At 43.3% G+C, this 12,197-nt stretch overlaps 1 protein-coding gene across 1 annotated transcript in view; it reads right to left on the reverse strand.

Moving 5' to 3' along the window:
* Window positions 1-3,828, reverse strand: part of lsp1a (lymphocyte specific protein 1 a) — a 371,560-nt gene extending 367,732 nt beyond the window's left edge. The window contains exon 1 of the mRNA XM_078549109.1: window positions 3,621-3,828. Within this exon, the coding sequence (XP_078405235.1) occupies window positions 3,621-3,691 (71 nt within the window). The 5' untranslated portion in view covers window positions 3,692-3,828. The remainder of the gene's footprint in view (window positions 1-3,620) is intronic.
* Between the last annotated feature and the right edge of the window lie 8,369 nt (window positions 3,829-12,197).

Raw genomic sequence — 12,197 nt, forward strand, 5'->3', positions numbered from 1 at the left:
GAAGAAAGGGTTAATGTTTTAGGAGGAACTTAGCCCTTACAAAGGAATTTGAGCCAGACATTAATTTATTTTTTCTCTTTCAGACACTGACAGATCTGCTGCATATTTACAACAATTTTTGGTGTTATTCCAGATTTCAAACATTTATGTGAACTAGATGTACCATCAGAGGGAACTGATAATGCAAATGTAAAATGCTGCAGATGTTGGAAATAAAACCCGAAATTGCTGGGAATACTCAGCAGATCAGGCAGCATCTGTGAAGAGAGAAACAGAGTCAGCATTTCAGATCTGTGACCTTTCATCAGAACCTTTAGGGGGAACCAAGTTGTGCAATGGGTGAGGCATCGTCCATTCGTTTCAAAATCTGGGTTTGAATTCAATCCGGATTGTTGGGATGAACCTTTTCTTTCTACTAATTGTTCAGATCCTATGTGGAATAAGGCAATTGCAAGCATTGCTCGATGCAAAAGGTCAAAGCAAAAAAATGCTGTTTCAGAAATCTTGGCCTAGGTTTTTCCCTTGTCGGGCGGGTTTGGAGGGAACAGGTGGGGGCGGTCGGGGAGAGACAACCGCCGCCTGCGATCGGCTCTGCATTATGATTTCACAACCTGAGTGTTACCTGTGTGGGCGGAGGGTGGAGGGAGATTCGGGTCTAGTGCGCAGCGTGCGAAAGAGCGCTTCAATTTGCCTCAGGGAGATTGAAGCACTTTTTAAAAAGGTTAATAAAGACATTAAAAATTTAATGGCTGTGTCGTATGAGATGGGACATGTTTTTATTTTCAAAATAAAGATTTTATTTAAATAGTATTAGCTTTAGGAAGCCTCATCCTGCTCGTGGATGAGATTGCCTAAAAAATGTAAAGGCTGCTTGGTCTTTTCGCCTGCCCACCAACCGTAAGGTTGGACGGCAGTGTAAATTTCAAGTTAATTAGGTCCTTAATGGCCTTAATAAGCCTTTCAATTATCGGCGGACGTGCAGCCAACTCTGGCGCATGCCCACCGAATGAAATATCGCGCGAGTGCGTGATGATGTCAGGACGCACGCCCAACGTCATTGCGTGTCATATTACGTTCCGGTGTGTCAGGCGTATGCTCGCACGCTGAAGGTAAAATTCAGCCCTCAGTGTTCCCAAACCTTCTTTGTTATCCATTGACCCCTGCCAGAGTGAATATTTCCACTTGGGGGAAGACAAAACTAGAGGCCAAATTTAAAATAGTCATCAAGAAATCATATAAGGAATTCAGGAGATACTTCTTTACTTGGAGAGTGGTGAGAATGTGGAACTCACTACCAGAGGAATTATAAAACTTCTCTGTACTCTTCCCAGAACTTCTGTATCCTTTCTATGGCAACCAGATTGCATGCAGTGATCCAAATGTGGTCTAACCAAGGCTCTCTAAAAGTTTAGTGCAACTTCTCCGCATTTCAATTCTACCCCAGTAGAAATAAACCCTAGTGCTTGGTTTTTTTTCTTTTGAAACAACCTTATGAGCCTGCATCACTACTTATGGTGAATTGTGTATTTGTAATCCAAGGTCCCTCTGCTCCTTTACACCATTTAGAGTCTTATTTCTAAATAACATGTAACCGCGCCATTTTTCTTCCAAACTGTAATACATGGCAGTTCTGAAATTCATTTGTCAATGATAAGCCAATTCTGCAAGTTTAGTAATGTCTTCTTGCAATTTGTTACAGTCCTCCTCCGTATTGACTACCCTCCCCAATTTGTCAACTGCAAATCTGGAAATTGTGAGTTTGATCTCGAAGCTTAATTTGTCAATATAAATGATGAAAACCAGTGGTCCCAACGCTGATCCTTGTGAAAAGTCACTTCCCAGCTCTGACACACTGAATAGCAACCCTTTACCCTAATTCTCTGCTTTCTGTCTTGCATTCATTTGAGGTTGCCACAGTAAATCCTATGATAAGTCAGCTCCACAGTTTTGACAGTTGAAGTTGGGTTAATGTACAGTGACTTATTCTTACATTAAATTTAATTTCCCAGTCCCTTTTCCATCATGAGACCATAAGGAGTCTTTGTGGATTGGGTATTTTCAATCTGTTGCCCAAATGTACACTTTTTTTCAAAAAACACACCCAAAGCCTATATATTTTTCCCTTTGCCTTCCATCTATGCACAGGTAACACATATTTTCTTTCAAGCATGCTGATCAGCAAGCCACTTTAGGTGTCAGCTGTGGCTCAGTGTTAGCACTCTTTGGACTCAGAAGGTTATGGATTTAAGTCCCACTCTAGGGATTTGACACAAAACCTAAGTTGGTCCAGCAATTCTGAGATGGTTTAATAAGAGGTCTCGTCGGACTCCCAAGTGGATGTAAAAGATCCAATGACATTATGTTGATGAGCCAAGTTCACTCTGGTGTCCTAGCCAATATTTATCCTTCAATCAGCATCACTAATAAAACTGATTGTCTGGTTATTAACAGATTGCTGTTTGTGGGACAAAGCTGTGCACAATTTACCTGCTGCGCTTCCTACACTGCAGCAGTCATTACATGTCAAAAAGCACTTTAAAGCACTTGGGTGGTCCCAGAGGTCATGAAAGTCCTGAAACAAAATACAAGACTTATGTTCCACATTTGCTCTCACATAAGACAATTCAATGAATGGAAGTTATGCAAGTGCATCCTTGATTGTCACTCCGCTGAATGTAGAAATAATTAGCTTCCACTTGATGCTTGCTTCAACTTCTCTGACAAAGCTCAAAACTTTTCCACCTGGGAATTTACCTAGGATAGAGGATGAATTGGTAGTACTGCATGTCAGTGCACAAATCATAACAGGGTCAGCCACCAAATCACCCTAGAAATCTTGTGACTATTTCTAAGCTTATCATCTCAAGGAGGAAGGGAGGCGAACTATATGAGCCAATCAGTGACAGCAGAGACCACAAACGCCTGTGATGAGAAAATCCACATCCTGAGGAGATAATGGGCTGAACACTTTGGTGCCCTTGTAATCAAATTAATACGAACCAAGTAATTAGGCCTTCATGATTGAACAATAGAACATGGACTTTCGCCTAGGTTTCTCAATTAAAGGAAAAATGCACCGGAAAGGGTTAAAAATATAGTAGTGTGTACTCTCTTGCTTCTAAAACAAATGAAAAGCACAACTGCATACTGCAGATCATCCAGCATCCATTATGTGCTACTGTCTCAGCAGTCATCAGCAGTCACAAGGGATATATGTAAGTTCAACAAACCATCCTACGGCATTATTAAAACAATTTGAAAAAACATTACATCTGTGCATGAATAGCTTCAGATTTCATGATCTTAAATGCTATCAGTTCATTGGTTATAGGTTTCAGCAGTGCAGGGGTTGAGAGTACTGTAGCCCAGTCAATGATTTCTATAACACAACACTCCACAGCTTTCAGTTCAATTAAAAACAAAATCAGTCCAGTAAATGAATAACTCTATGCCTTTGGTCTTGTAGAAACAATAATGATAATAGTAATAAAGTGAGGGCTGCAATTACTGGGAGTTATTAATGTTTCAGCTTCATTGAACTTTAGGCTTCCTGCGATGTGCATAAACTGCTCTGCAGAGAGCAGAGGAAAGACCTTAATCAAAACATGAGCAAATTGTACCTCTCTGCTTGACGCCAAAGCTCTTCACGTTTCTGTCTCCGCAGTTCACGTCGGTGTTCCAAGTCATCCATCCTGCCTTTCCCTTCTTTTCTTTCACCTTTTACTTTGGAAAGCACAAAGCTCAAGCTTTTTTGCTCGCTGAGTGTTCGGCTGAGCCTTTGCTGACGATTATTCTTCCTGTAATGTTAGAAAGCAAAACCCCTCCAAACAGGAAGCCAGTCACGGAGAAATCCAGCTGAAATGCCTTTCCCTCTTTCCAGCTGTGCCAAAGAAGGAGGCCTTCAGGCAGGGGGCATATTGGCATTCTGGTTCCATCAACCTTTACATCCCATCCCAAAACAAAACAAATTCTCAAGTATTTGAGATGGGTGCTTTATATAAACATTCATACTGAAAGTGTCAACAAGCTCTTAACTCTTTTGAGGGTATTGATAACTTCTCTTTCTCTACAGTAATGGATCTCCCATACTATTTCTCATTGTAAGTCAGATGATATGCTGCTTTATAATGACAGGTTTGCTTTACTGCCGAGCGAGCAATGTATTATTCTGTTGGTAAGTTTTAGGTGTCCTGCTCCTTTTAAGGGCTTAACATCAAGCTTCCATAAATCCTGAGACTCATTAAAAGTAAATTGTAATTGCTGGAGGAGGACTGTTAATTCATAGGTGATTTTAATTGAATGGCTGCCAGCCAGAAGAACTCATTCTGTAATAATGGTCTTTCACTTTTTTTCATTCTTTTGACACTTGGAAATGTGATGGTCATGCACTGAATGCAATATTGTATTTATATACTAACAGATCTATGTTTGTTTATATATTAACTCAACCTTTGATATTGTTCAAGGTGAGTCAGAGTTATGCTGTTGTAAACAAAATACTATTTTGTAGAAGTGGGTGAGAGGGAAACATCCACAATCATGGAATTTGGAAATAACTTTCCAATAGATCCGCCCATAAATTACATATTCAACTATTACAAAATTGGGCTTTGTAGTGCCTGTAGTTTCAATGCTATGGGTGATTTTTTGCTACAAAAATGATGCCTATGCCACACATGCACCCTTCCAGCATGGTTTGTTCCAAACATCACCTTGGTGAAGGTGTTAGTGTGGGCATGTGTTAAAACTATGCAGAGTAGGCAAATCATGATGTGAATCAGTGTGTAATGCTGACTTGACACAAGCACTGTCATTTTTCATCTTGATGCTCCAGATAATGCCCTGTCTTAAACATGCAATGGTTGAATATATGTTCAGCAGCTGAAAAAGCCCCTGATTGGTGATATTTAAAGGAATCATCAAGTGCTCACAGGTTCGTTGCTGAATAATTTCTATTGGATCTGCTTGTACTTGTGAGCTTTCTAGCGCTGTTTAAGTTGGAGGGGGGAATGGTACTTCAAGTGGAAAAAGCTTAATCTTGACTTTGAAAGTTCTGGTGAGACCACTTGATCCCAGTCATGGGTGGTATAGTTAAACCAGCTTCCTTGGACTAGAGTGTGAAAAGTAGATGGAGCAGAGACAGCAAAGAAGCAGACAAACTGTTCAGAGTGAGGAGCAGAAGAGGGAGAAGAGCTCTCAGCAGGAGGCCTTATCCAACTAGGGTCTTCCTGGAGTCTTTCTCATACCTCAACTGAAGCCAGAAGCAGCATGTGCATCATCTGTGTTTCATTAAAGAGGTGCGCAGAGAACACTGCCACCTCTACAGCAGACTTGAGCCTCAGGGCAGGGCAAGAACAGCACTGTCAATGAATGCGAAGGTGGCCATGACCCTAAGTTTCTTTGCTTCGCAACCCTTTCAGGTTGGGCAGGCGACATTTATAGCATCAGAGAGGAGAAGGAGGAAGAGGAGAAGGACCGGGAGTAAAATGCAGTGGAGGAGCAGGAGGATCATGATCATTTCATCCAACTACGGTTCCACTGAGCACAACTCCAAATCCCCATTTTACAAACATCACATGCCTTACCATCCATTTGTTACAGACTTTTATGAAATGCTGGGACAGCTTGCATGCCTCTTTGAGCACAGGAACCTGCAGCCATGATGGCAGCAGTATGAGCCAGCACTCATGGATCTCATGTTCGCAGCTGAGCTTCCATTGCAGCACTGAGACAACAAGAAACTTCCAGCCGTGCTACATACCATCAGTGCTGCCAAGGAGGTAACTACCACTTCCACAGTGGAAAGGGTGGGTTCCAAGCTCTGCATGATGCACTGTGTCATGCTGGAGCTAGACTCCGCCATGCTCATATATGGTTACTGGAACCAACCTGACGGGCCTGGCAATGCACCAAGCATCTCGGTGTGCACCATCATCAATATTGTTCTACAGTCCACCCCAACAGGGCCCTCATCTCAGTTCCGTCCTCTGGGGTTTTACATATGAACTATCCTTTCCCCTGCCCTGGCTGCAGTTCACTCATGGCCATTGACTTACCACCTGCAGGTCCCGATTCTACATTAGTCTCTGATATTCACGCAGTGCCAGTATCTGACCTGATGGCTGTAAGTGTAAGGTCAAGTGGCAATCTTCTTCACTCTAATTGGCGTGATCTTCCTCTTGCTCATGGCTCTTTGAGCAGCCACCAATTTTTAACAGCACTACCTGGAGACACAGGAGCACACAGCAAGAGTTGAGGTGAGGGGTGGGGGAGTGGGGAAGAAAGTTTCGGTCATCAAATCTCCTGAGGAGCAGCAATTTGGATTTCCACTCTGCTCCTATTTGTTTACACAGTGTTGGAGCTCTGCATTTCTGGCACGGACTTCCAAACTGGGCCTCTTCAAAAATGCAGAGCATACCATTCTGGGAGACATTCTTCACAGGGCAGGATCATCAGGGAAAGCCAAGCCACGCCCCCTTTTTACTGCACTAGCTGCCGTATTTTGGTAAGTCTTCAATCACTAACACACTGAAAAGCTTTGGGGTATTTAAATAGGTTTTCACTGTGTTAGTGAATGAGTGTGAGTGAAGCAAATGATGGTAGGGTAGGGTGCCAGTTGGGTAGGGCAGAAGGGTGGATAAAGTGACAGGACGAGAGGGGGAGGCATGGTGGTGGATGAAAGGGTGGTGCGTGGCAGAGCAGTGGGTGGCAGGATGATAGGTGGTATGTGGCAGGGTGGGTAGGGTGGCAGGATGGGCATGGTGGGAATGGTGGTGAGTTAGGGTCAGGTTGGGTCAGGGGGGAATCAGAGAGTTGGGTGGGGCAGTCAGATGGTTGAGGGAGTCAAAGGGCCAGGAAGGGGAGTCGAGGGGGAGTCAAGGGGGAGCTGTGGGGAAGTCAATTATATAATTATCCAGGAGTTAGATCTGTTTTATTTCCAATCTAACATTTCCTGGGTAACTATTCAGGTGAGTTGGGCTCCCCTGAAGTCTCTGGCTCTAACTCAGAGTTGGAGACAGATGTAGGGGAATTACCCATTAGAAGTTGAAACTTCCTGGGAAATTCTTGCGTTGGGACTGCTGAGGGGTTCCCCAGCTCACCTTCCAGAGTAGGTCCAGGCTACGACCATTTGGAGACCGGAAGATCTGGGCCATTAACTTTGTTTCTCTCTCCACAGATGCTGCCAGCACTGCTGAGAATTTCCAACATTTTCTGTTTGTATATTAGTATCAATGAGCTGATCACTGACACTGTCCAGACCTCCTGGTTGAAAGAGGAAGATTGACAACTAATGATGAAATTGGTGGAAATGAGAAACAAATAAAATTATGAAAGCTGCATGTTTTAATTTTAATCATGGCATAATCAAATCAAAAGAGATCTTTGTAAACCCAAAATCGTTGACCAAATGTATATACTACTTCCATTTGTTATGATGTGGCAGGTAGACCAAATCCACAAGGGAAACCTGGCCATGTTATCACAACGGTTTTGCAATTTGTATTTACTTGGAGAAGATTTGTGCACTGACTTCAGAAGTAATGAGTCCACTAACACCTTTAGTGATTTTAAAAATTAAATTAAAACATTTATTAACAAGAGCAATAGTGGTAGGAGACTCGATAGTAAGGGGGGTGGACAGGCATTCCTGTGGCCGTAGATGTGACTCCAGGATGGTATGTTGCCTCCCTGGTGCCAGGGTCAAGGATGTCACTGAATGGCTGCAGGCATTCTAAAGGGGGAGGGCAAACAGACAGAGATCGTGGTACATTTTGGCACCAACGACATACGCAGAAAGAGGGATGAGGTCCTGTAAGCAGAATTTAGGGAGCTAGGAAACAGATTAAGAAACAGGACCTCAAAGGTAGTAATCTCTGGATTACTTCCAGTGCCATGTGCTAGTGAGTATAGAAATAGGAGGTTAGTCCAGATGAATGCGTGGCTGGAGAGATGGTGCAGGAGGGAGAGCTTTAGATATCTGGGACATTGGGACCATTTCTGGGGGCGGTGGGACCTGTACAAGGCGGACCGGAATGGGACTATCATCTTTGTGGGAAGGTTTGCTAGTGTTGTTGGGGAGGGTTTAAATTAACTTGGCAGGAGGATAAGATCCTGAGAGGAGGTTCAGCAAGGGGAGATGCACAGCCAAAATTAGAAGAGAGAGCAAGTGAGTCTGGAAGGCATAGAAATTATAGGCCAGTTAAGGCACAAGGGAGTTTGGCAAAGTTGGATGGTATTTATTTTAATGCAAGGAGTCTGACGAATAAGGCAGATGAGTTGAGGGCACAAATTAGCACATGGAAGTATGATGTCATTGCTGTCACAGAGACATGGTTGAGAGAGGGGCAGGATTGGCAGCTCAATATTCCAGGATATAAGGTCTTCAAGCGAGACAGGGGTAAAAAGAGGTAAAAGAGGAGGGGTTATCGCAATATTGATCAAGGAATCAATTACAGCTGTGATGAGGGATGACATCTTAGAAGGCTCCTCAAATGAAGCCATGTGGGTTGAATTGAAAAACAAAAAAGGAGCAATCACATTGCTGGGAGTGTACTATGGGCCCCCAAACAGTCAGAGAGAAATAGAAGAGCAGATATGTAGGCAAGTTTCAGAGAAGTGTAAAAATAATAGGGTAGTAATAGAGGGGGATTTCAAATTACCCCACATTAACTGGGTTAGTCATAGTGTGATAGGTTTAGAGGGAGCGGAATTCTTAAAATGCATCAAGGAGAGCTTTTTAAGCTAGTACATAGAAGGTCTTACAAGAGAGAGGGCGGTCCTGGACTTAATTTCAGGGAATGAAGCTGGGCAAGTGGTCAAGTTATCAGTGGGGGAACATTTTGCAGATAGTGATCATAACTCCATTAGGTTCAAGGTTGTTATGGAAAAGATCAAGGATGGGCCAGAAATCAGAGTTCTAAATTGGGGGAAGGCCGATTTTAATAAGATCAGATATGATTTGGCCAGAGTGGACTGGGAGCAGCTACTTTTAGGTAAAACTGCGTCAGAGCAGTGGGACTCATTCAAGAAGGAAATAGGGAAAGTACAGGGCCAACATATTCTGGTAAAGACAAAGGGTGGGACCAACAAATCCAGGGAACCCCGGATGTTGAGGGATATACAGGATTGGATAAAGAGAAAAAGGGAGGCTGATGGCAGATACCGAGGGCTCAAAACAGCGGAAGCCCTAGAGGAGTATAGAATGTGTAGGGGGTAACTTAAAAAGGAAATTATGAGAGCAAAAAGGGGGCATGAAAAAACATTGGCAGGTAAAATAAAGGAAAATCCAACATTATTTTACAAGTACATTAAGAGTAAGAGGATAACTAGGGAAAGAGTAGGGCCCATTAAGGACCATAGTGGTAATTTGTGTGTGGAGCCGGAAGACGTAGGTAGGGTTCTAACTGAAAACTTTGTGTCGATGTTCACAAGTGAGAGGGACAACGTGGGTATAGAAATCAGGCAGAAGGACTGTGATATAATTAAAGAAATTGGCATAGAAAGAGAGGAGATTCTAAGTGGTCTGACAGGCTTAAAAATAGATAAATCTCCAGGTCCGGATGAAATATATCCCAGGCTGTTGAGTGAGGCAAGGGAGGAGATAGCAGGGGCACTGGCAATATTTTTCAATACCCTTCTGACCACAGGAGAGGTGTCAGAGGACTGGAGGACAGCCAATGTGGTACTGTTATTCAAGAAGGGAGGAAGGGATAAACCAGGGAACTACAGGCCAGTCAGCCTAACCTTAGCAGTGGGGAAACTATTGGAAGCAATTCTGAGGGACAGAATTAATCTACATTTAGAGAGGCAAGGATTAATCAAGGACAGTCAGCATGGTTTTGTCAAGGGGAGGTCATGTCTGAACAATTTGACTAAATTTTTTGAAGAGGTGACCAGATGTGTAGATGACGGCAATGCATTTGACGTGGTCTACTTGGACTTCAGCAAGGCTTTTGATAAGGCCTCGCATGGGAGACGGATAACGAAGGTAAGAAGAGCCCATGGGATCCAAGGCAATTTGGCAAATTGGATCCAGAATTGGCTGAATGGCAGGAAGCAGAGGGCGATGGTTGAGGGGTGTTTTTGTGACTGGATGCCTGTGTCCAGTGGGGTTCAACAGGGATCATTGTTGGGTCCCTTGCTGTTTGTGGTATATATAAATGATTTAGACTTGAATGTAGGAGGATTGATCAGTAAGTTCGCGGATTACACAAAAAATTGGCGGGGTGGTAAATAGTGAGGAGGAGAGCCTTAGATTACAGGAGGACACAGATGGGATGATCAGATGGGCTGATCAGTGGCAAATGGAATTTAATCTGGATAAATGTGAGATGATGCACTTTGGCAGGACAAGTAAGGCACAGGAATACACGATGAATGGTAGGACCCTGGGAAGTACCGAGGATCAGAGAGACCTTGGTGTGCATGTCCACTGGTCCCTTAAGGTAGCGGGACAGGTAGATAAGGTGGTTAAGGAGACATATGGGATATTTGCCTTTGTTAGCTGAGACATAGAATAGAAGAGCAGGGAGGTTATGCTAGAACTGTATAAAACGCTGGTTAGGCCACAGCTGGAGTATTGCGTGAAGTTCTGGAATTTGCATTATCAGAAGGATGTGATTGCACTGGACTGAGTGCAGAGGAGATTTACCAGGATGTTTCCTGGGCTGGAGAGTTTTAGTTCTAAGGAGAGATTGGATAGACGGGGGTTATTTTCCCTGGAGCAGAGGAGGTTGAGGGGGGACATGTTTGAGGTGTATAAAATTATGAGGGGCATAGATAGGGTAGACAGAAAGGAACTTTTCCCTTTGGTGGAGGGATCAATAACCAGGGGGTGTAGATTTAAGGTAAGGGGCAGGAGGTTTAGAGGGGATGTGAGGAAGAATTTTTTCACCCAGAGGGTGGTGGGAATCTGGAACTCACTGCCTGAAAGGGTGGTAGAGGCAGAAACCCTCAAGACATTTAAGAAGTATTTGGATGTGCACTTGTGATGCCATAGTATACAAGGCTATGGGCCTAGTGCTGGAAAATGGGATTAGAATAGTTAGGTGCTTTTTTGATTGTCGCAGACTCGATGGGCCAACGGGCCTTTTTCTGTGCTGTAGACCTCTGTGACTCTAACAAAAGAAAATAATTCAAACACATACATAAGATTATAGTTACTTAATATTAGAACAAATCCCAAAATTCCTAATTAACCTGACTCTCATCTACACACCCCCTTTAAGGCAACAGTCCAAAATAGATTTTAAATTTAAATAGGCAATTCAGCAAGGTCACTAATTGCACCCACTGGACAGTGGAATTCCAAAGGCTTTTAACACAAGTTTAGTTACTGGAGTCGCACTCCTTCAGAGTGGCTAGAGGCCTTATCCTCTAGTCTGTTTCACACAATGTACCTTTCAAGATTTTACATGGCCACCCCCACATAGCCTTCCATCCTTCTCTAAACATGTTTCTCTCTCTTTAATGTGTAAAATCCCATTGTTCTACATGTTTTTGGAAATTAACTTTTCCCATAATATAAAAATCTTTTGTGTCATCATTGTGGTCAACACTTTTGGGAAAAATAAATGTATTGCTTTACCTCACTTATCTTGTTAGTTGTAAACATTACGCCATCCCTTTAAAAATCAAAGAACCCCTTCACTTACCTAAAAATGCAAAGTTCATTCACACCCTATCTGTAGAACCCTCATCCTAGCTTATCCATCTCCATTTGAAAAGTTGGTTTTACACCTACTCTTTTGATAATTCCAACCCTGTAGTCTAAGCATCGCTAGTCTAATTAAATCAGTCACACAGACAGAACCATCCACACTCACATCCATATACCTACAATAATATTATGAAAAATATGATAGCTTTGTAACACATTAAATGCCATGAACAGGTACAGAAAATAATTGCAAAGGATATTGGAATGCTGGCCTTTTTACCTAGAGGAATAGAATACAAGGAGGCAGGGCACGGGTTAGACTACACCTAGGGCTGAATCTTACCTATGTCGGGCAGGGTGGGCGGGAGCGGATGCAGAGCCAATTGCCGCCCGTGATCAGCTGCGTGCCACCCTTCTACATGGGCGGGCCAATTAAGGCCCGCCCAGGGTAATACGCATTCCATAGCGTTCAGCGCTACCTGTGCGGGTGGGGGGAGGAGGGAGAGTTGGGGCCTGCGCTCTTTCGCGTACATGCACG

The sequence above is a fragment of the Cetorhinus maximus genome, chromosome 9, assembly GCF_964194155.1.
Source record: "Cetorhinus maximus chromosome 9, sCetMax3.hap1.1, whole genome shotgun sequence".
Taxonomy (NCBI): Eukaryota; Metazoa; Chordata; class Chondrichthyes; order Lamniformes; family Cetorhinidae; genus Cetorhinus; species Cetorhinus maximus.